At 43.1% G+C, this 23,734-nt stretch overlaps 2 protein-coding genes across 2 annotated transcripts in view; both read right to left on the reverse strand.

Moving 5' to 3' along the window:
- Positions 1-4,712, reverse strand: part of IGF2R (insulin like growth factor 2 receptor) — a 69,008-nt gene extending 64,296 nt beyond the window's left edge. The window contains exon 1 of the mRNA XM_014950975.1: positions 4,588-4,712. Within this exon, the coding sequence (XP_014806461.1) occupies positions 4,588-4,659 (72 nt within the window). The 5' untranslated portion in view covers positions 4,660-4,712. The remainder of the gene's footprint in view (positions 1-4,587) is intronic.
- A 15,593-nt stretch (positions 4,713-20,305) lies between these two features.
- Positions 20,306-21,295, reverse strand: MAS1 (MAS1 proto-oncogene, G protein-coupled receptor). The gene has a single exon (XM_014950604.1). It carries the CDS (start codon positions 21,293-21,295, stop codon positions 20,306-20,308), a length of 990 nt encoding a protein of 329 aa, XP_014806090.1.
- Between the last annotated feature and the right edge of the window lie 2,439 nt (positions 21,296-23,734).

The following is a 23,734-nucleotide window of genomic DNA, read 5'->3' on the forward strand; positions in this document are numbered from 1 at the left end:
TGTTATTTCAGAATTATTTTCTGACAGTTCCCTCTGTCCTCCTCCTGACTTATATGTGTTAGCAATATCTCCCAGGCTGTCACCTGTTGTCATTAACTACATACTCAAAATATATAACCACCTCTTTTCACATGTGATTATCTTATCATGTTTTACTCTGCAGTAACTAGATTTTTCCAATCACTTCTTAACTTCTGGAGGTGAAGTGTTTCTCTTTCCTGCATCTGGGACATCACGTGTAATATGATTATCTCAATGTAAATTGCAGCTCAGCACAGAAGGATGTGATGATGGGGAAAGGTCCTGCTCACTGAGCTACAGTGTCTGAAGACAGTCATGGTTCTTCTGATGTGTGAAGTGCAAGTGAGTACAAGATGTATAAAGACCACTTGCCATAGCAAAAGCCTTCAGGTGTGCAGGTGTCGCTTGTGGAGCTGAAATGAATTAATTAAACTTTTTACATCTGGAAGACTTAATGGTCTATCATGTTGTATTTTTATTCTGAGACAATAAGCAACTTTTTTTTTCAAATTCAGGAGTTACTTCACTGAATTCATTAGTATGTATGGCAATAAGTTGTCTTCTGTTCCATCCTGATTGCCACAAGGTAGCTGATAAATTTCTGGTTTGCTTCATTTTTCTGGGCTCTGTGTAGTGTGACTTCTTTCCTTTGAAACTGAAGGACACTAAAATGAAAATGCCATCTTCAGCATCATACTTAAAAGTTAGCAAGCTTCATACACAGCAAAGAAATGGCCAGATCAGTTTTGTTTAAAGCATCAAAGCTCAACCTACATTTTCTTTCTTCACATTCCTCTCAGGGGAAAGAAGCTATGCAAGACATTTCTTGCATAACGCTCTATTTGTGGAGGACTAAAATATGTGGTATAATTTATTCAGCTGATTCTTCTATCACCCTGTCTTGCTAGAATATATTTATATATTCTGTCCACGTGTACACATTTGTTTTCATAGACACATTCATAAATATGTTTAGGCCTATATTAAATGTCTGCTAGACATGCATTTTATTTCCATTACGTTTGTCTGTAAAACATTTTAAGATATCTGAAGTAGAAGAATAAGAAATACGGTTACATAAAAACTCAGTTAGAAGAAAAGTAACGATCTCTTTCTTTAATAATAGATACCACATTTCACTGAATGTTTTATATCCACATGTTGCGGAAGGAGATAAGTTAGAGAAAAAAAATTATCAATAGCAATGTATATATGAAAGCCCAGTAAGCCATTACAGGATTAATGCCAAATAACAAGACTATATAAATGGTTCAATTAAAGATTCATATTAGACTATAATAATTTACTAAATAATGATAAATAGCGGTATTTCCAGACAGTTATTTCCTTAGCAGTTGAAATAAAGTAATTTTAGGAAATACTGTGTATGTTCTCTCCCAAAACAGGATGGAGGTTTTGTGCCACACAAGAAAGAAAATAGCTTTCTCTGTGTATTATTTGCCTTAACTTTCATCTTCACAGCGTTCTAATGTGCACTCAAGCCTCAGAGCATGTCCTCTGAAAAAGGTATTGGGGGACCTGCTGCTTTCTGACATGCGAGCACTAATTTGTCTTTGAAGCCTTCAGTAAAACTACTTGGAGGGATTTTCTGCATCTTTTTTTCTTGCCGCTCCACATGAAGCAATTATGAGGAGACTGACACTGTGTTTGGTGATGGGCAGAGGTACCAAAAGCTTGTTCAGTCCATCTGGATGTGTTTTATTACCCTAATGCTACAGGAGGCACGTGGTCTCACAAGTATAGCAAGAGGGGAATGTAATGGCTGCAGTCACTGAGGAGACAGGGTAGGAGGCTTCTGATCCCTGCAGAATTTTACAAGTCTTATGCTAAAGATCAAACTGGAGGGAAGTATGAGTGGAATACATGATAGGAAACTCAGGATGGATAGAAATAGGAGAGATGGGTGGCATAGATGTCGCTGTGACTGCCCAAGGGCTTCAAATAGCTGTGCTGTAGGCTTAAGATCTTCTGCTGCAAGGATTAAACAAGGGGGGAACCACTGGATGGCACATGCAGTGGCTGAATGATGCTTTGGGAGGTGACATCAAATCCGGACAGGGAAAAGTACAGATAAAAGTTTCTCAATGCTGAAGGCTGCTAAGAGGCCAGTGTTGTGCTCAAAAAGATGTATGCTAACAGATAAGTGAACCAAAAGAGAGCTGATAAAGAATAGTTAGTGAATAGAGCTATGTTTACAGAGGACCTCAGCCATGCCAAGGTTAGCAATAGAGACAGAGCTCATTGCTCCAACACTGGTCTGACTGGCCCAGCCTGTCCCCTGGCTAGGGACAGGTTCCTTCCAGGCCAAGCCCAGGGAAAAATAAATCAATATTAGCCAAAACAAAAGTTGCTGGTTGTATATATTTATTACTTTCACCAAAATAATTACACTTTGCTGTAGTCGGTAATTGAGTATCTTGAGTGAGCTTAGAGCATGTGTTCATCTGAAAATCTTCACTTGTAATAAAGAGAACTTTTTTCCTATAAATAATATTTAAAAAGTTATATCTGAAACACATACGTCACATTGAGTCAAAAAATAAATCCAGATGGACCAATGACAACATAGAACACAAACACCCTCCTCCAATGCATTTAAGCAAATGTTTTTTTCTTCTGAGATAGAACAGTAAGACCAGGGCGTTCATCTTCTACACAAAGCTGTTAAAAGTTTTACATCTTTTTGTAGACTCTTTATGCATAAAAATATTGGCTTCTATAAATATTTTAATTTATTCTTTACCTCAACAATCATTACAATAATGACCAATTGTCAAGGCCTGTATTTTTCATAAAGTAAATTCTTAATGGAATAAATAAATACTTAATTTAAAGTCACTCCTATTCCAGAGACACTTTGTGTCAGGCTCTAAAAAAAAAACACCAAACAAAATTAGTTGTTTAATGTTACTTCTTGCTCAGTGGTGTTAGAATGATAGAAACCAAGTAAGAATTTAGTTCTCCTACCCTTGAGGACAATCCTTCAGGGTGACCATGAAATCCTAACATACAAACTATAGAGGAAAGATAAGTGTTAGTGGTGGAATAATTACAGCAAACTGGAGAAAGTTTAGGATAAAAATCACTATAACAAATTAACATGTTAGTCTAGATTTCAAACCTACGGACTAAAATTCCAGCTGGAATAAGAAAAATACATTTTTTTCTGTTTTCTGTATGACTGGCTGCCCAGCCAAGGTACTGAGTGAGATCAAAGATGCTGTGAAGGCATCGTTGGCAGTAAAGCGAGGGCAGCGCAGGGCAGCGATGCGAGGCGGGGGCTACCCCCTGGTAGAGTGACTGTCATCTCAAGCGTGGGGCCAAGGAGACTGTTTCAGGTCGTCGACGACTCTCCGTGGAGCAGCTGGTGCAGGGGCCCTTGAGGAGAAAAGCGTGCCCTGACTTGACTAAGTAGCATATAGGACCTGGTTCAAAATGGCATTGTCAAAACGTTGCTGGGGCAGTAGACACTAGAACACATCCAGATCCTCGCAGGAGTAACCAAACTGTGCAAAATTGCACTCCATGGCAAGAAAGGAGCTCCTTAAAATTGAGGAGAGTTTTTTTACAAAGGGAGCTGAGGGAAAAATATCTGTTAACAGAGATCTGTTAAATCACAAGTGGCGCAGAAAGGCTGGTCAGAGCAGGTTGTTTATGTTTTTTCCAATGCAAGAACTAGGCGCAATAAAGATCTACGAAGCAGCAGTTCAAAACAACTCACAGGAGGATATTTTTCAGGGAACATTTAATTATGCTGTGAAACAGAGTGTTGCAGACACAAAAAACTTGTGTGGCCTCCAGTGGAGGTCAGATGTATTTGTTGAAGCGAAATCCACTGAAAGCTACCAAATATAAAGATTTCTAGACCGGGAAGTCTCTGGGCTGAAAACTCTCGAAGGTTTGGAGAGGACAAGAAGGAAGTGTGATATGTGTTTGCCCTGTTTCTTCTCCTCTGCAGGTATTTGCCTGTGACCACTGCTGGAGATATGATTTAGGGCCAGAGGAACACTGCCACATCCACTCTCTTTCCTTTCGTACCCTCCCTATTTCCGAAACAACTGAATAACTAAAGCAAGCATTCTAGAAATATTTAACAGCAGAGGTCCAGTCTGTGCATTTAATGAGGCAAGATTCCAGTTAGGGAAAAAAAAAAAAGGTTGTAACCATATAATTAAAATTGAATTATTATATGCAAGGCAGAAGTATTAGAATCACGCAGGCTACCTCATCTCAGAACCCCTTCTCTGAATTTGGAGTTCTGGACCTACAATATTTTTCTTTGGATGTGGTGGGGTTCATCTTTTAGGCTTGTAGGAGTCAACTGGAAAAGCAAAATAATTCCATGTGGACATCACATAAGCGCCTGGGAGACCAAATGGAAGCCAAACTGTCTAAGGTGTAGGTTGCTAGGAGCTCTGAGCAGTGGATTTTAATAAATGATTTCTGCATGGAGTTAGGGAGAGAAGCAGCAAAGCACACACGTGGCAGGCAGCATGTTACGACAGCTACGCAGAAGCTCACACCGATTTTCTGCTTTCCCTTGACCAGGGGCAACAGAAGGAGAAAAAGGAGGAGCGGTGCGAGCGCGGCAGCGGTGCGGGAGGCGGTGGGTGCCATGGGCGCAGGCCGGGCCGGGCCGAGCGGCGGCGGCTGCCCCGGGACGTCAGGCGGCGGCGGCGACCAGCGGGCACGTCATGTGACCCCCGCCCGCCCACTCACCGCCGGGTCATGTGACCGCCGTCATGTGCGGGCGCGGCGTTCACATGACGCGACCCTTCCCCCGCCGCCGAGCGGGCGGGTGGAGCCTCCCGCTGCTTGCTTCTCCACCCCTCCCCGCCCGGCCCTGCACGTGCTGGGCGCGCGCACCCACCGCCTGCCGCCGCCCCGCGAGGGGGGAGCGCGCGCGAGGGGGCGGCCGTTAAACGGCTGCAGCGCTGTGGCGCGAGTGGGGCTGTCAGTGTCACAGTCACTCAGTGTCAGCCAGTCACTCAGTGTCAGTCAGTCACTCAGTGTCAGTCCGTCAGCCGGTGTCAGTCCGAATCGGTGTCAGTCAGTGTCTGTCAGTCAGTACCAGTGTCAATCTGCATCAGTTAGTCAGTGTCAGCCAAAGTCAGTGTCAGTCCGTCAGTCAGTGTCAGCCAGAATCAGTCTGTCAGTCAGTGTCAGCCAGAGTCAGTCAGTATCAGAGTCAGTCAGTGTCAGTCCGTCAGCCGGTGTCAGTCAGTCAGTCAGTACCAGTGTCAGTCTGCGTCAGTCCGTCAGTCAGTGTCAGCCAAAGTCAATGTCAGTCCGTGTCAGCCAGAATCAGTCTGTCAGTCAGTGTCAGCCAGAGTCAGTCAGTGTCAGTGAGCCGGTGCCACTTGGTGTGAGTTGGTGTCAGCTAGCTTCAGTCAGTCAGCATCAGTCAGCCAGTGACAGTGGCAGTGTCATCAGAGTCAGTCAGTGTCAGTCCGTCAGCCGGTGTCAGTCCGAATCGGTGTCAGTCAGTGTCTGTCAGTCAGTACCAGTGTCAATCTGCATCAGTTAGTCAGTGTCAGCCAAAGTCAGTGTCAGTCCGTCAGTCAGTGTCAGCCAGAATCAGTCTGTCAGTCAGTGTCAGCCAGAGTCAGTCAGTATCAGAGTCAGTCAGTGTCAGTCCGTCAGCCGGTGTCAGTCAGTCAGTCAGTACCAGTGTCAGTCTGCGTCAGTCCGTCAGTCAGTGTCAGCCAAAGTCAATGTCAGTCCGTGTCAGCCAGAATCAGTCTGTCAGTCAGTGTCAGCCAGAGTCAGTCAGTGTCAGTGAGCCGGTGCCACTTGGTGTGAGTTGGTGTCAGCTAGCTTCAGTCAGTCAGCATCAGTCAGCCAGTGACAGTGGCAGTGTCAGTCGGTGTCAGTCAGTCAGGGCTGGGTTTGGGGGGTGTCACAGCCGCCCGTGCCCACCATGAGCCCCACCACCCGAGGCTGTGCGGCCTGCCTGCCACCCGCTCACAGAAGCAGCCATCCCGGGGTGTGGTGTGAGGGTGCACGGGGCAGAGCTGCTCCCTGCCACAGCTGCCCTCCTACCACTTCTGGAGCTGCTGCCCCGCTGCGTGCTGTGCAGAGGGAGACTCGAGGCCCTCTGCCCTGCCAGCCGCTGGCTGGATTTTAGGTAGGGTCAGGTGTGTGGGAGCTCACCCTGTGAAATGCACCGTGGGTGGCACAGTGGCTGAGTGGGAGTCACGCCATTTTGAAAAAGTTAAGTGGAGTTCTAAATAACTTCACTCAAAACGTGCTGTGAGGTCTTGGGAGAGCCCAGAGAACCAAACCTGTTAGGGATGAAGGCTGAGGAGGCCGTGACAGCGGTGTGGTTGGTTATGCTGCTGCAACAATTATTACTACAGCAGGGAAGCTGGAGTGGTGTGGAAATGATCCCCCATTTCAAACGGCGAGCAGGAGGGGAGGCTTGCACAAGGCAGCAGCCCCATCAGAGGGAAGTGGGAAAGATACTGTCCTATCACCTCTGCCTCCTAGACTACTGAGAAGAGGTAGCCCAGAGCTTGCACAACAGATTGTTTACAGGATTTAGAAAATTTTAACTGGGGTGCTTAAGATTCAAAAGAGCGACTTAGCTTTTAATTTTTATGAAACCACAGTTAAGAAGAAAAGCACCTTTGAGAGTGGGAAGGCATAAAGTGGGGAGAATAAAATAAAAATTACACTCATTAAACAGACAACTGTCTTATTGTGTGAAGAAATTCTGTTCACTAATAACGAATGCTTTCCATAAATCATTTGCACAAAGAGATGCAAAAGGTCTACAGCTGGAATGATTTCTGTTTTTTTTACCCCATTCCCTGGCATCCAAAGGAATAAGACAGCACTGAAGATCTGCCTCTATGGCAGTTTAACCTGAGCCCAGGCTGCTGTGATCTACGCCTTTCCTCCTCCTTTCTCTTGGTTATGTATTCCACTTCCCTTCTTGCCAGTAACATTAGTTCTTCTGCAACAGGGCAGTCCGCTGGTTAAAGATGCTGATCTGGCTAGAAACCAACATACTATTGTGATTCTTCTGACTACTTTTTCAGCGCTATCAGTTGCCTGACTTACGTGGCTCACTGCGTATCTGCACAAACGCCGACAGCAGCTGAAGAAGGGGGAGAGGAAGGCTTAGCTGGCACTGCAGAGGGAGGAGGCCTAGAGTAACATCAGCTTTAGCTGCTGTGAAATTTCACCTGAGCAGAGAAGCCAGAAGTGACAGCTCAAGTCTACAAGGGCAGAGGAGGAGGAAGGTAAAGCAGAAGGGGGACCGCATTGGTTCATCTGTTCAGCTGTGGTGACAACTTAGCTTTTAGAGTTATCACAGCATAACCTAATAGCAATGTCCTCAGCTGATGAAGAGAGGAAGACCTTCAATCTTTGTGCTGAAAAGAGAGTTGTGACATGAAACAATAATCCATCTACCTTTGCTCAGAACCTGAGAAAAAAGTAATGAGAAGTACTGGATAAATGCTGTGGCCTTGGCAGTTTTCTATTACTCTATGATGGATTATTGCCAACTCTTGCTCTTTTAGCCTTCAGCGGATTCCTTAAAGCTCCAAGTCTGATTACCCAAGAATCCCAGTTGTCTGCTTTTAAGGCTCTAACCTGTATACTTTAAAGACAAGCTTGATGGCACAGACTCACAGGCTCTAAAGACAAAAGCAGTAGACAAAAGAAATACTAAGTCTCTTATTACTGTGGTTATGTTTCTTAAACTTTGCTGCTCTGCTGGCAGTACCAGCATCACTCACTTTAGACAAAGCAGTGCAAATACGTTATACTGCTGTCTCTGCTTACCAAGTTGAATTAAAAATGTATTGACCAGGAAATTCACTGCAGACGGCAGTGCAGGTGGACGTCCTGTAGCTTCTGGTCTGATTAGCTGGTCTGCAAATAGAGCTTTATCCCTGAAATGATCTTTGTGTACATTCAAGCATGTGAGTGACTCCACTGAAGACAATATGACTGCTCGCCTGGCTAATGTTGAGAGTGCCTATAAAGATCTGCTGTGTCAGGGCCTGGTAGCGTATAAACAGCTAATGTCAGTTATCTGGTAAGGGCTAATTCAAAGTTATTTACTGACAAAAGAATGGAGATGTTTATACAACCTACATTCTTCATTTTGCATACTGCTTTGTATGCATAGGCCCCCATATTTGCACAAGGCTCAGAGACTTCAGAGCAGTTTCTTTGCACACAGAAAAAAGTATGTGAACATTTACCTAACAAGAAGGAAAGAAATTGTAACATCAGAAAAACAGTCCCAGCTAGAAAGGAAAAAAACAGAAATTCTCTACTTTCGTCTGCAGTACCAATACATATGCATCATATGCACATATGCATCAACCTAACAATGAATCAAAGTTGCATCACAGCAAGGATAGCTATGGAGCTGCATAAATACTGAAATACACATTGTAAATACAAATACCTTAAAATAAAATTATAAAGTAGAAGTTTGCAGATTCATATCCTGTGCCAAGCATGCAGATTCCAATCCTGTGACTGTTTCCATTTCCTGTGTATTTCCCTTAACTTTTATAATCCAAGGGATCCAATGATTCTTTCAAGATCCATGGAATTTCTGCCATGTTTAAAGCTAACTACATGCATAGCAATTGGCAGGAGCTATGTGTCAGTCATTTTTGTATCCTAAACTATGTTTTGCAAGTAGGCAGGAATGTTTCATTCTGAGCATCATTTATAAATAATAATTTAAATGTTTACTACCCATGTTTAATGATACCAGCATCTCAGCTAACCGGATACCATGGGACAGTGTTAAAATATTTCAAAACATAATCTCATAATCGTACCTTTTCCTCAGGAGAGGCTCAGCACGATGACTGCTGGTTATGTCACAGTAAATCCCAGAATATCTGAAACTCACGCTGAAAATTCCAAGTTATGGATGGTTTTCAGTATGCAGGGTGTCATGAGTAGGTGATGAATACATAGATCCTCTGGGATTCTTCCTTGCAGCTTTCCAGGTGCCAAGTGTCACATCATTTCATGTTCTTCTGATTCACGCTCTTGCTTCATGTGGCCAGTGTCAGCTGTGCAGTACTGGCTGGCCGAGGGGCAGCTCTCTTCTACGGTTGTTGTCTCGGTTCCCTTTAACACTCATATCTGATCTCTGTCTTCTCAATAATTAGGAACAAAAACTCTTTCAGAATCTAGAGCTTGTTCCACTTTTGACCGGGGGAAATTCTCTCTCCAGTGAGGTTTGGACAGTCTGTAAGTTACACTATAATAAAATAATTATTTTTATACTTCTTGAAAACTTCATAAGGCTCTCCCATGGAGCTGTGCTGTTCTTCAGAAAGCACAGGGGCAGCGTTCACTGGGTGGTTCTCTCCTCTTTCCATTTTTCTTGCTCACTACACCTAAACTTTAGTCTTCCTAATCTTATACCCATTGCCACTATTTCTGAATATTTCTTCTTCTTTTTGCTGCTGAGTCTTTCACTGTTTCTCTAATTCTTTCTACTCGTTTTTCTTCCTCTTCTGTTCTGCTTCTATGATTCTACTCTTCCCTGTTTCTTTGTCTCTAGCATTTTTCAAAGGCAAGCACTTGATAAGAGTTACCTCCTGATTTGTTACAATGAGTTATCCTGCTTTAGAGCAATTTAAACTAAGACTGTTGAGGAAAACAGTGCCCAATGACCTTGTTTCGCAGACCTAGTATTAGGCTTTCCAATGCAGTTAGAGACATAATTAATGACATTTCCTAATCTAGCTGATATTGTTCAATGAAACTGTAAGAGAATATCAACTTTGTCTAAACACATTGACTTTACTTGAAATCTTTGCCTTGTCGGGAAGGTCCTTACATGGTGTACTCAGTGTATGTGCTGAGAAGGGCACTGTTTTGTACTGTGGCTTAGAAGATTAGAAGACAGCTTTAGTCAAGGCCGTTCTTGAGTCATTGCAAGCCTACTGTAGCTTTTCTGTGTTCCTCCGTCTCCTTTCACATCTTTGGTCTAGCTTTCAAGGACTACGACTCTTGGCTACTTATGCTTGGGTCAGAACTCCGTATTTTATAATGAAGAAGTCTCTGATTCACCAGCTAGGGCCTAGGTTACTTGGTGGATTTGCTCCAGAGTAAACCAATGGTACTTTCATCGGTACCCTATGAAATTTCACTAGCACAAGTTTTTAATGTCAAAGAAATATGACTTGATTTCTCTGCAAATCCTGTTTCATTTGAAGCACCTACTAGAAATTTATCATTCACAAACGTTTTAACTTCAAAGAACCTTAGCGAGGCAGAAAATGTAGAGTGAAAAACTCTTTGGTGTTTTAAACCGTATTACCCAGTCCTGGGCACTTTTACTTCGGTGTCACTCCTCATACTTGGGTCTGTTCTCCTCCCAGGAGCTTTTCTCTCTGCGGTCTCTTGTTGACAGCCATCTTTGAGCTAGCCACCATCCTTTGGTTCTGTGACCTGTGCTGATACCGGAGGGGCACGCAACGCCAACCTGCTCTTGCTGACCTTGCTGTGTTCCCAGAGAGCTTTCTGTCAGATGAGTGGATGTAAGAGTGATGGTAGCAAACACAGCCCTCACTTGCGAGGTAGGCTTTGGAAATGAAAAGGTCCCCAAATGTATTTGTTATTTCAGAATTATTTTCTGACAGTTCCCTCTGTCCTCCTCCTGACTTATATGTGTTAGCAATATCTCCCAGGCTGTCACCTGTTGTCATTAACTACATACTCAAAATATATAACCACCTCTTTTCACATGTGATTATCTTATCATGTTTTACTCTGCAGTAACTAGATTTTTCCAATCACTTCTTAACTTCTGGAGGTGAAGTGTTTCTCTTTCCTGCATCTGGGACATCACGTGTAATATGATTATCTCAATGTAAATTGCAGCTCAGCACAGAAGGATGTGATGATGGGGAAAGGTCCTGCTCACTGAGCTACAGTGTCTGAAGACAGTCATGGTTCTTCTGATGTGTGAAGTGCAAGTGAGTACAAGATGTATAAAGACCACTTGCCATAGCAAAAGCCTTCAGGTGTGCAGGTGTCGCTTGTGGAGCTGAAATGAATTAATTAAACTTTTTACATCTGGAAGACTTAATGGTCTATCATGTTGTATTTTTATTCTGAGACAATAAGCAACTTTTTTTTTCAAATTCAGGAGTTACTTCACTGAATTCATTAGTATGTATGGCAATAAGTTGTCTTCTGTTCCATCCTGATTGCCACAAGGTAGCTGATAAATTTCTGGTTTGCTTCATTTTTCTGGGCTCTGTGTAGTGTGACTTCTTTCCTTTGAAACTGAAGGACACTAAAATGAAAATGCCATCTTCAGCATCATACTTAAAAGTTAGCAAGCTTCATACACAGCAAAGAAATGGCCAGATCAGTTTTGTTTAAAGCATCAAAGCTCAACCTACATTTTCTTTCTTCACATTCCTCTCAGGGGAAAGAAGCTATGCAAGACATTTCTTGCATAACGCTCTATTTGTGGAGGACTAAAATATGTGGTATAATTTATTCAGCTGATTCTTCTATCACCCTGTCTTGCTAGAATATATTTATATATTCTGTCCACGTGTACACATTTGTTTTCATAGACACATTCATAAATATGTTTAGGCCTATATTAAATGTCTGCTAGACATGCATTTTATTTCCATTACGTTTGTCTGTAAAACATTTTAAGATATCTGAAGTAGAAGAATAAGAAATACGGTTACATAAAAACTCAGTTAGAAGAAAAGTAACGATCTCTTTCTTTAATAATAGATACCACATTTCACTGAATGTTTTATATCCACATGTTGCGGAAGGAGATAAGTTAGAGAAAAAAAATTATCAATAGCAATGTATATATGAAAGCCCAGTAAGCCATTACAGGATTAATGCCAAATAACAAGACTATATAAATGGTTCAATTAAAGATTCACATTAGACTATAATAATTTACTAAATAATGATAAATAGCGGTATTTCCAGACAGTTATTTCCTTAGCAGTTGAAATAAAGTAATTTTAGGAAATACTGTGTATGTTCTCTCCCAAAACAGGATGGAGGTTTTGTGCCACACAAGAAAGAAAATAGCTTTCTCTGTGTATTATTTGCCTTAACTTTCATCTTCACAGCGTTCTAATGTGCACTCAAGCCTCAGAGCATGTCCTCTGAAAAAGGTATTGGGGGACCTGCTGCTTTCTGACATGCGAGCACTAATTTGTCTTTGAAGCCTTCAGTAAAACTACTTGGAGGGATTTTCTGCATCTTTTTTTCTTGCCGCTCCACATGAAGCAATTATGAGGAGACTGACACTGTGTTTGGTGATGGGCAGAGGTACCAAAAGCTTGTTCAGTCCATCTGGATGTGTTTTATTACCCTAATGCTACAGGAGGCACGTGGTCTCACAAGTATAGCAAGAGGGGAATGTAATGGCTGCAGTCACTGAGGAGACAGGGTAGGAGGCTTCTGATCCCTGCAGAATTTTACAAGTCTTATGCTAAAGATCAAACTGGAGGGAAGTATGAGTGGAATACATGATAGGAAACTCAGGATGGATAGAAATAGGAGAGATGGGTGGCATAGATGTCGCTGTGACTGCCCAAGGGCTTCAAATAGCTGTGCTGTAGGCTTAAGATCTTCTGCTGCAAGGATTAAACAAGGGGGGAACCACTGGATGGCACATGCAGTGGCTGAATGATGCTTTGGGAGGTGACATCAAATCCGGACAGGGAAAAGTACAGATAAAAGTTTCTCAATGCTGAAGGCTGCTAAGAGGCCAGTGTTGTGCTCAAAAAGATGTATGCTAACAGATAAGTGAACCAAAAGAGAGCTGATAAAGAATAGTTAGTGAATAGAGCTATGTTTACAGAGGACCTCAGCCATGCCAAGGTTAGCAATAGAGACAGAGCTCATTGCTCCAACACTGGTCTGACTGGCCCAGCCTGTCCCCTGGCTAGGGACAGGTTCCTTCCAGGCCAAGCCCAGGGAAAAATAAATCAATATTAGCCAAAACAAAAGTTGCTGGTTGTATATATTTATTACTTTCACCAAAATAATTACACTTTGCTGTAGTCGGTAATTGAGTATCTTGAGTGAGCTTAGAGCATGTGTTCATCTGAAAATCTTCACTTGTAATAAAGAGAACTTTTTTCCTATAAATAATATTTAAAAAGTTATATCTGAAACACATACGTCACATTGAGTCAAAAAATAAATCCAGATGGACCAATGACAACATAGAACACAAACACCCTCCTCCAATGCATTTAAGCAAATGTTTTTTTCTTCTGAGATAGAACAGTAAGACCAGGGCGTTCATCTTCTACACAAAGCTGTTAAAAGTTTTACATCTTTTTGTAGACTCTTTATGCATAAAAATATTGGCTTCTATAAATATTTTAATTTATTCTTTACCTCAACAATCATTACAATAATGACCAATTGTCAAGGCCTGTATTTTTCATAAAGTAAATTCTTAATGGAATAAATAAATACTTAATTTAAAGTCACTCCTATTCCAGAGACACTTTGTGTCAGGCTCTAAAAAAAAAACACCAAACAAAATTAGTTGTTTAATGTTACTTCTTGCTCAGTGGTGTTAGAATGATAGAAACCAAGTAAGAATTTAGTTCTCCTACCCTTGAGGACAATCCTTCAGGGTGACCATGAAATCCTAACATACAAACTATAGAGGAAAGATAAGTGTTAGTGGTGGAATAATTACAGCAAACTGGAGAAAGTTTAGGATAAAAATCACTATAACAAATTAACATGTTAGTCTAGATTTCAAACCTACGGACTAAAATTCCAGCTGGAATAAGAAAAATACATTTTTTTCTGTTTTCTGTATGACTGGCTGCCCAGCCAAGGTACTGAGTGAGATCAAAGATGCTGTGAAGGCATCGTTGGCAGTAAAGCGAGGGCAGCGCAGGGCAGCGATGCGAGGCGGGGGCTACCCCCTGGTAGAGTGACTGTCATCTCAAGCGTGGGGCCAAGGAGACTGTTTCAGGTCGTCGACGACTCTCCGTGGAGCAGCTGGTGCAGGGGCCCTTGAGGAGAAAAGCGTGCCCTGACTTGACTAAGTAGCATATAGGACCTGGTTCAAAATGGCATTGTCAAAACGTTGCTGGGGCAGTAGACACTAGAACACATCCAGATCCTCGCAGGAGTAACCAAACTGTGCAAAATTGCACTCCATGGCAAGAAAGGAGCTCCTTAAAATTGAGGAGAGTTTTTTTACAAAGGGAGCTGAGGGAAAAATATCTGTTAACAGAGATCTGTTAAATCACAAGTGGCGCAGAAAGGCTGGTCAGAGCAGGTTGTTTATGTTTTTTCCAATGCAAGAACTAGGCGCAATAAAGATCTACGAAGCAGCAGTTCAAAACAACTCACAGGAGGATATTTTTCAGGGAACATTTAATTATGCTGTGAAACAGAGTGTTGCAGACACAAAAAACTTGTGTGGCCTCCAGTGGAGGTCAGATGTATTTGTTGAAGCGAAATCCACTGAAAGCTACCAAATATAAAGATTTCTAGACCGGGAAGTCTCTGGGCTGAAAACTCTCGAAGGTTTGGAGAGGACAAGAAGGAAGTGTGATATGTGTTTGCCCTGTTTCTTCTCCTCTGCAGGTATTTGCCTGTGACCACTGCTGGAGATATGATTTAGGGCCAGAGGAACACTGCCACATCCACTCTCTTTCCTTTCGTACCCTCCCTATTTCCGAAACAACTGAATAACTAAAGCAAGCATTCTAGAAATATTTAACAGCAGAGGTCCAGTCTGTGCATTTAATGAGGCAAGATTCCAGTTAGGGAAAAAAAAAAAAGGTTGTAACCATATAATTAAAATTGAATTATTATATGCAAGGCAGAAGTATTAGAATCACGCAGGCTACCTCATCTCAGAACCCCTTCTCTGAATTTGGAGTTCTGGACCTACAATATTTTTCTTTGGATGTGGTGGGGTTCATCTTTTAGGCTTGTAGGAGTCAACTGGAAAAGCAAAATAATTCCATGTGGACATCACATAAGCGCCTGGGAGACCAAATGGAAGCCAAACTGTCTAAGGTGTAGGTTGCTAGGAGCTCTGAGCAGTGGATTTTAATAAATGATTTCTGCATGGAGTTAGGGAGAGAAGCAGCAAAGCACACACGTGGCAGGCAGCATGTTACGACAGCTACGCAGAAGCTCACACCGATTTTCTGCTTTCCCTTGACCTAGGTGCCCTCTGAGAATAACCTCTGCTGACCAGCATCCTCACAGCAATATCAGCAGGCCATGGATGCCACTGCTGGAACTAAAGGAGTAACCGAAAGCCACAGGCAGCAGCTGTTCTTTCTGCTGGAAACCAGGTAGCACTGGGAGAGGAGAGATGGGCATTCAGCTGGGTCTCACCTTGGTGCCCACTGGGGGTGTGGAAGGGGTGCACCACCACCAGGACTGGAGTGCACAGCCCAGGTCTACCATAACAGGCTAAGGGCTGTGGGTTATTGCAGGTCAAGAAGTCAGCATAGGGAAAGAACTATAGAATGTAGAGGATGAAAGTCAGCTAAGAAATCATTGCAGGGAATTAACTGTAAAATGTAGAGGATGAAAGTCAGCTAAGGATTCAAATGGTCTCTCTGGGCACCATTTCATTAGGCATCCATGATACGGGGAACTCAAGGAGTTGTATGTGATCCCTTGTACTGAACCTCTCTGCTCACAAAACCCAGTGTGTGGATCACCCTCCCCCTGAGACTGGCGGAGCAGGAGGATTTGGGAAGGAGTCTCTCCCAGGTGCATAGAGAGACAAGCATCACAGGCTCCCAGAGGATGAAATTACCTGGGACCTTGCTGGAGATCTATCTAGGATCTTTTGGAGGAACTGTCCCTCCTTGTCCTCCCTGCAGAAAGAGACCCCAGGCATGATACCAGGAAATGCTGTGCACTTGTAGATTGTGCTCACACTAGGAAAGGGAGCAAGGGGAGGCTTTGTTCTACGTCAGCAACCAGTACAACTGGGAAGTATTTCAGCGTCCCGTAGAGGATTTCCCAGGCTAAGCTCCAGGCTAGACATAAACGGGGCAGTCTGTTCTTCTTCACACTTCTGCCCTTGCTAGCACAAGGATCAGTCACAAAATCTAAGAGTTATAGAGGAAAGCTGCTGCAGAAACTCATTGCATCATTTTGGACCTGAACTCTTACAGCAACCTTCCCCATGTCACCCTCTCCACCCAGGGGGAAGCTACAACAGCAAAAAACTCTGTGCAGTGCTGAAGGAGGTGATTGCCCTCTCTGCATTTCTGACCACATGTTTATATCCTACAGCACTCATTAGTATCATAGAATCACAGAGCCATAACCATCACTATAACCATATAGTTGGAAGAGACCTTATAAGATTATCTAATTCCGGCTCCCCTGCCATGGGCAGGGACACCTCCCACCAGACCAGGCTGCTCAAAGCCCCGTCCAGCCTGGTCTTGAACACTTCCAGGGATAGGGCATCCACAACTTCTCTGTTCCACTGTCTCTCCACCCTCACAGTAAACAATTTCTTCCTAATATCTAATCTAAATCTCCCCTCCTTCAGTTTAAACTGTTACCCCTCAACCTATTGCTCCACTCTCTGATAAAGAGTCCCTCCCCATCTCTCCTGTAACCCCCTTCAGGTACTGGAAGGCTGCTATAAGGTCTCCCCAGAGTCTTCTCTTCTCCAGGCTGAGCAACCCCAACTCTCTCAGCCTGTTCTTCAGAGGAGAAGTGCTCCAGCACTCTGATCATCTTTATGGCCCTCCTCTGGACTTGCCCAACAGGTCCATGTCCTTCTTATGCTGAGGGCCCCAAAGCTGGACACATTACTCCAGGTGGGGTCTTACCAGAGCAGAGTAGAGGGGCAGAACAACCTCCTTTGACCTACTGGCCACGCTTCTTTTGATGCAGCCCAGGATGATATTGGCTTTCTGGGCTGTGAGCACACATTGGCAGCTCATGTTGAGCTTCTCAACAACCAACAACCTCACGTCCTTCTTGGCAGGGCTGCTCTCAAACCATTCTCTGCCCAGCCTCTTTTTGTGCTTAGGATTGCCCTGACCCACATGCAGGACCCTGTATTTGCCCTTGTTGAATTTCAAGTAGAACAGAAGTGTGGTAAAGAGATTTTTAATGAAGTAAGCACTGTACTAGGCATTTCTTCCACGAACAGTTCCTTGGCTTGACTGCACAGAAAAATTGAGTCCTTATCGCCCTGGACATTACAAGAGATAACCAAGAGTTAGCTTCTATTCTGAAGCATCTACAGTGTAAATGTCAAGGCACAACACTGGAAACAAAGTAATATAGTCCTCATTTTATAGGCAGGAAAGGGAGGGACAGAAAAATTAGATGCCAAGACTGCATTAAAATATAATCCACATCTCTAAACTCCATGGTTGGTACTTTACCCACAAGATAATCCTTCCTGTTATGCATCACTGCAAAGTGTTTGTTAACACCCCCTGATCCACACAGGGTTATTTCATCTTCTGCCACAGATGCAAATCCTTTTTAAAAATGTAAGCTAGTGGAGAATCACATTCTTGTTGTGCAACAAATACAATGTCACATTTTCCCTGTTTGTTTTCTTTTTTTTTAAATCATGGAATACTGTGCTTATCAGTTCCCCTTGTACTGCAGCCTGTCTGTACAGAGAAGAGTCATCAGGCACTGTGATAAAGAACATCCCTAAGATATTTTTATCTGTGGACTGGGAAATATTAATCATTTTTCAACTGCTAGCTGTTCGTTCTTATTCATCCTTTTGAATATTCATCTCATGTTGAATGTTAATTTTGTCTGGTCTGTGAACTGATCCTTGGACAGTTGTCCAAATTCTGAAACATTTGAGGGCATGGCCAGACACAGGTGAGAAGGGGTAAGAAGCTGTAAGTCCTGGAGCACCTGTTCAGCTCACGAGTATCCAAATTACCCTGCTGCACGTTATTGCCTCTTCAGAGCTACTGCCCTGGCTGCCTGCATCGTGATCCTTAGCCCAAACCTGTCATAATAATCTGGATATGTTTAAGCACTGTAAATAATATCCCCAGCCTCGCCTGAATCACTTTTAGAGCAGTGGGTTACATGCGTGGTTACAGTGGAAGCATGTTTTGAGCATGCTTCCTGCAACATTGCCCCTCTTTCTGGTTCTCCATGTGATTATTGTAAAGGGACTTGAGATAAGGGTAGGGAATGGTTTTGGAGAAGAGTGGGGTTTTTTCCAGGCTAGATCTACCATAGAATTCACATTTATGGCATTTATCAGTCTTGACCAATTCCCTGACAGTCCCCCAGTCCCCAGCAGGTGCCTGCAGAAACATGCCACATGTACGTGGACATCACACACACTCCTTCCCCCTGACCCTGTCCACAGACCGGCTTGATGTATCCTACACTCACCATCTGCAACGGGGAGCTGCTCTGCTGGTTTGTGGTTCCAACAGTACAGCAGATCACTGCTCTAAGAGAGGATCAGACTGCACTCATCTACCACCAGAATCAGTAGACGTGACTCGCCTGGGACTGGAGTTTCAAAGACAAAAATTGGGACAAGGAGAGGGGCTGTCATAGATAAAGGTTTCGATGGAGTGAGGGAATTAGGAAGATCTAAGGGTAACCTCTTCCTTTTCCTGAGTCTTTTCTGCACTGACACGCTGCCACACTTTAATGTAAGGAGAAAGGGGCACATGCATAAAAGGAATATTTGTCCTTCTGAGATCTCTCCTCTATGTGAATTCCCATCCAATCCTCAGTCTTAACCTACCATCTTCCTTATTCCAGGACTGGCAATCTTTCAACAAAGAAGGGGTAGGTTGTATTTTTCTTTCCCCAGTTAGCTATTAAGTGTGCCAATGGAAACTTGGCGGGAAGCTGATGATGCTGCTTCTGCCTGTGGCAGGACGTCTCAGTTCCTGCTGAATTTGGAGCTCCGTGGGGGCCAGGACCAAATGCATCTCCCAGACGTCTCTTTGAAAGTGCCCAGGCCCACCCTGTGTGATAATTCTGGCCTAGCCCTACACCCTTCTTGGTGTTGTCTTCCTCTGCAGTTTGGCTGTAGTTGGGCTAGTGGCCCTGGGAATTAAACTCCACAAAATACCAGCCCTGGTACCCTGGCATCCAACAGAAGGAGGCAGTCAGCTGGGACAGTGGGGCTGGGGTGTAGCCCCAGCTGTGCATTGTGTGAGGGACCTTTCTTTTATTCTATTTATCCAAATCTGATTGTTCTAAAACAATATACAACCACACAGGGAATATATATTCCCCAGAGAACAGCTAAATATTGAGTAGGTGGCTGGGACAGCAAGCGTTGGGACTGACTTTCTCATAGAATCCTTGAATAACTAAACCTACAGGAACACTGACATTTCGGGGATAAGCCAGCCGCACCCTTCATAATTAGGGCAAAAGCCCTCTGTGAGTTGACAACATCCCTATGTTGCCAGCTACTCCTGTATGTCAGGTACCAAATTATCCAAGGAGCCAGAGAAATGCTGATGTCACTGAAAATTACACAACATATACTTTGAAAACAGATTCTGAAATAGCCCCTTAACCACAGAGGCACTGGACCATTTAATATATACTTAAATGTCTTGCTACAACAAACCTACGCCGTATGTTTGTGAGTATGCTGTGAGCAACCTGGTCTAGTGGATGGTGTCCCTGCCCGTAGCAGGGGGGTTGGAACTAAGTAATCTTTAAGGTCCCTTCCAACTGAGACCACTCTATAATTCTATGATTCTGTGTATGGGGTCTTACTCTCATACGTGGATTTCTTCCTCTGTTTTCCCCAGGGAGCAGCTCTTTTGCGCAATTAAACAAGCTGGAAACAGTTGAAACTAAATCCCAGTATGTAACGTGAATCCTGCATTTAGTGGCTTTGACTTTCAAAAATGCAAATACACACAGGCCCTGATGACTTCAATAGCATTTATGGGTGCTCAGTGCTTGTATAAATGTCACACTATTTATAACATATTTCTATGTCCTTTTTTTATATTCTCTGTTGGCCTGTCTCTTTTCCACTGTGGTATCTTTGACTGACATAGTCACATCAGGATGTAGCATGTGTTTGAATAATTAAGAAAATACAAATAAAAGTTATCTTTATTCTAGTCCATATTTTTCCATTGCTCAACCACCAAAGATAACAGTACCATTTCACCACTGCTTTTTACGTTCTATGGAAGAAAAGTACTTTTAGTTTTGCAGTGGTTTATTAAACCTTCCAAGTCCAATTATTTGCCCCTAGAGTTTCCCCCCCTAAGCTTTAGAAAATTGTTTCAGCTATATCCAAACTCATGCCAACTTCCTGGCTTCTCGGCCGCAACCCATCAGCGAGTGCTCTGCTGAGAACCACTTTGAGGCTCTCCTTGAACCTCTTATTCTTGCTGCTTCCTACGAAGAAGTAAACAAGGGGGTTGATGCTACTGTTAACGGTGGAGAGAACAACGGTGACGTGGTTCTGCTGGCTGAGCAAAGACGACCAGTGGTGGTAATTCAGAAGATACAGCAGCCTCATAGGCATGGCAAAGATGAGGAAGACAATGACTGTGGCCACGATGATGATGTAGAGCTTTGACGAATGAGGTCTCAGGGAGTTACGATGAATCCTGATAACCAAGATCAGGCTGGACAGAATCATTAGAGGAATGAAGATCATGAAAGTCAGGATCCACGTGAAGATGAGCAGTGCTTGGCAATGGTTGCCATCGTCGAATTGTTCCTTCGTTGAATCGTCTTTGCACGCTAAGTATTCGGCTACTGTCATCAGAAAAGACAGAGTCCACAAAATTGCACACACAATTGCCGATTGGTGCTGTGACCGGCGGCATCGGTACCAGATGGGGTAAACAATAGACAGACACCTCTCAATACTGATGGCTGTCAGGAGATAGAGACCAGTATTATATCCAAGAAGGAAGATAATGGACAGGGTGGTGGTTATATAATAGTAAAAACCATATGCGAATCCAAAACCAGCAATGTACTCAATCGATAGAATAAATGTACAAAGCAGTAAGGAGATGTCAGCAATGGACAGGTGTGTGATGTACGCAGTGAATGGGTTTCTTTTGATCTGGAAGCAGAGGCACCAGAGGACAATTCCATTTTCACAAAAACCCAGGAAGGAGATGATCATAATTACCCAAAGTGGGGTCAATATCTCCCAGACCCTTTCCTGTGTAGAAATGTTTCTGTGCATTGAGATGTTCTCTGTGCCTTCGCTGGGATGAAACGTTATGTTTGACTCATCCATGGGGAAAGCTCAAGTTTGGATAGCACAGCTCTTCCTTCTGTAAATATGTATAAAAATATACTGTGAGCATTGTGTGCTCCTCCCCTCCCCCTTTTCTTTCTGTTTTGTGGACCCTCAATTTCTGGTCATATCTGAAAGCTTTAGCAAAAGGAAAACCAGCTTTGATATACTGATGCTAGCTGAAGCCCAGCTGTAACTACTCTTGGCAATGATAAAGATTGCTGAGTCCAGAAATTTCTAGAGCTGCCAGCAGAAATCCTGAGCTTTCATCTCTGTGGGGTTCAGCATATGAGTGCTAAACCACAGCTAAAAAGATGCCCTCAAAGAGCTTTTGGACAAGCAATGTCCCCATCACATTGCAAAGTTTCATGATATAGTGGTCACAGATAGCATTGGTGGTTCTTTTTAGGGTCCTAGATTGTCCCCAGACAGGTCTATTTGGCTCCTGTTGAAGCTAATGACATTAATTTTTAAGTTTAACAAATGTATTTCAGGTGAATTTGGCTCATAAGTTTTTGTTTTTAAAAAAAATGGTACCAGTGTCACTTTTCCAGGAAATACTTTAATTAAGTAAGTAAAAATAATACGCAGTTACTCAGCATTGTATTACCTCCAAGTACAGAGATGGAGGGAAGGTGAAATGCCACTGTGTGAGACAGTAATTTTTTTACCAGCTTTAAGTGTCATTTAAAATATCATAACATAATTTAACGTTGTTTACACACTTGGAACATTTAGCACAACTGCAAATATCCTGCAAACATTACAAATCCAACCCATCACAAGGAAAAGTAGCTGTTCGGGTTCCCTGCCATTGTTATAATGGTTTTAACTGTTGCTTTGCTGAGTTACAGAACAAGTTCTCTGTTTGTATGTCTCCTTTTACCTCATAAGAGAGAATTAGCAGCATTAGCTGCTAATATTTCATGCCCCCTTCCCTGTAAGCCTCCCGGCTGCCCCTGTGGTGATACAGTCACATTCAGGACCCTTGCTGATTTACTGATGTTAACAGGGACTAACAGCTGGCAATAAGCTTGCCCAGCTGACTTGGTTCATCCATAAGCAGCCTTGTTCTTTGACATACCATAGTGAGAATTTATCCATATGCTCAAGCAGTTAAGAACATCAAATCAAGATCAAGAAGTTTTACTGCGGCAACTTTTGCAATGAGCCATTCACCCGTTATAAATTTTCTCTCATAAGCCCTGTGTTTCCCAGGTTCAAAACAGCTTCTTAAGACGGGATATCACAGTGTGAAAAAGAGCATTCAGTAAACAACCCAGGAAACCTCAGGGCTTGCTGGCATTTAAACCTGCACAAAAATGTTAATGATGATCCCACCTGCACGTTGACCGTGCTACAGTCTGAGACTCAGTCAGAGGGAGCAAACAACATAAGCTGGAAATGTGGTAGAGAAGTGAGTGTGAGTGCAACAAGTAAACGCAGTGACCAGAACGAGTGGCAAGCCTCCCAAAAGCAGCGTTCTGCAAAACTGCAGAGGGAAGGTGCTCCAACACTGTGCTGCTGGAAGTGCAGTAAAACTTCACAGGAGAAAAGGAGAGGAGAAGCTATCTATCTGCTTCAAGGGCTAAAACAAATAGGAAAGGAAAAAAAGAATGAAAAGACTCAAGTATGAAAGAAAGACTCAAAGTGTGAAAGACTCCAGAAAGTTCTTGATTTATATGTCTGTATAAATGGAGTATTTCTCTCTGGAGAGTAAAACAAAGAGGAAAAAGTTCTGGACTTACTAAGGTCATTCCCACGTGAGAGCATTCAGAGATGAGAATGAAAAGAATCTTCTCCTTCCAGATACATCCATGGTCTGTTCAGATTTCCCTGAAGTTGCAGATGTTCCCTGAAGGAGCTGCAGGTTGCCTTCACCAACCATTTGCCTTTGGTAAGAGGGGGAGCAAATAGTGGCTCTGAGCATGACTCCCTCAAAAAGAAGTGTGCAGTTCTCCCATTGCTCCAAACGTCTGAGGCATGCCAAGCAAAGGGCCCCAGGCTCATCGTCTGAGGCTGTGCTTCAAATGGCATCACTCAGTAACTGGCAAGTCATCTAGCTGAAAGCCTGGGAGTTAACTCTTGTGGGAACTGAATGGCAGCATATGGAAAGTTGTGCTGAGCTGCTACAATACCAAGAGACGTAGTTTAAACAAACAAACATGAAGTGAGTAGGCGATCTATTTGGGGATGATAAGATCTGAAGGAAAAATCTCAGTTTAGAACTGTACCACCAAATGCCATCTAAAATAATACAAGTTGATTCATAAATTTGTCTTAATTTTTTAATATAAGAAAACAGGAAAGCAAGAAGGACAAACAGAGGGAGAAAGAAAGAGAAGAAAGAAAGAGAGAAAGAAAGAGAAAAAAGAAGGAGAGAAAGAAAGAGAAAAAAGAAGGTGAGAAAAAAGAAAGAGAAGGAAAAGGGGAAGGAGG

This window comes from Calidris pugnax, unplaced genomic scaffold (genome assembly GCF_001431845.1).
Source record: "Calidris pugnax isolate Ruff unplaced genomic scaffold, ASM143184v1 scaffold24, whole genome shotgun sequence".
NCBI classification, from domain to species: Eukaryota; Metazoa; Chordata; class Aves; order Charadriiformes; family Scolopacidae; genus Calidris; species Calidris pugnax.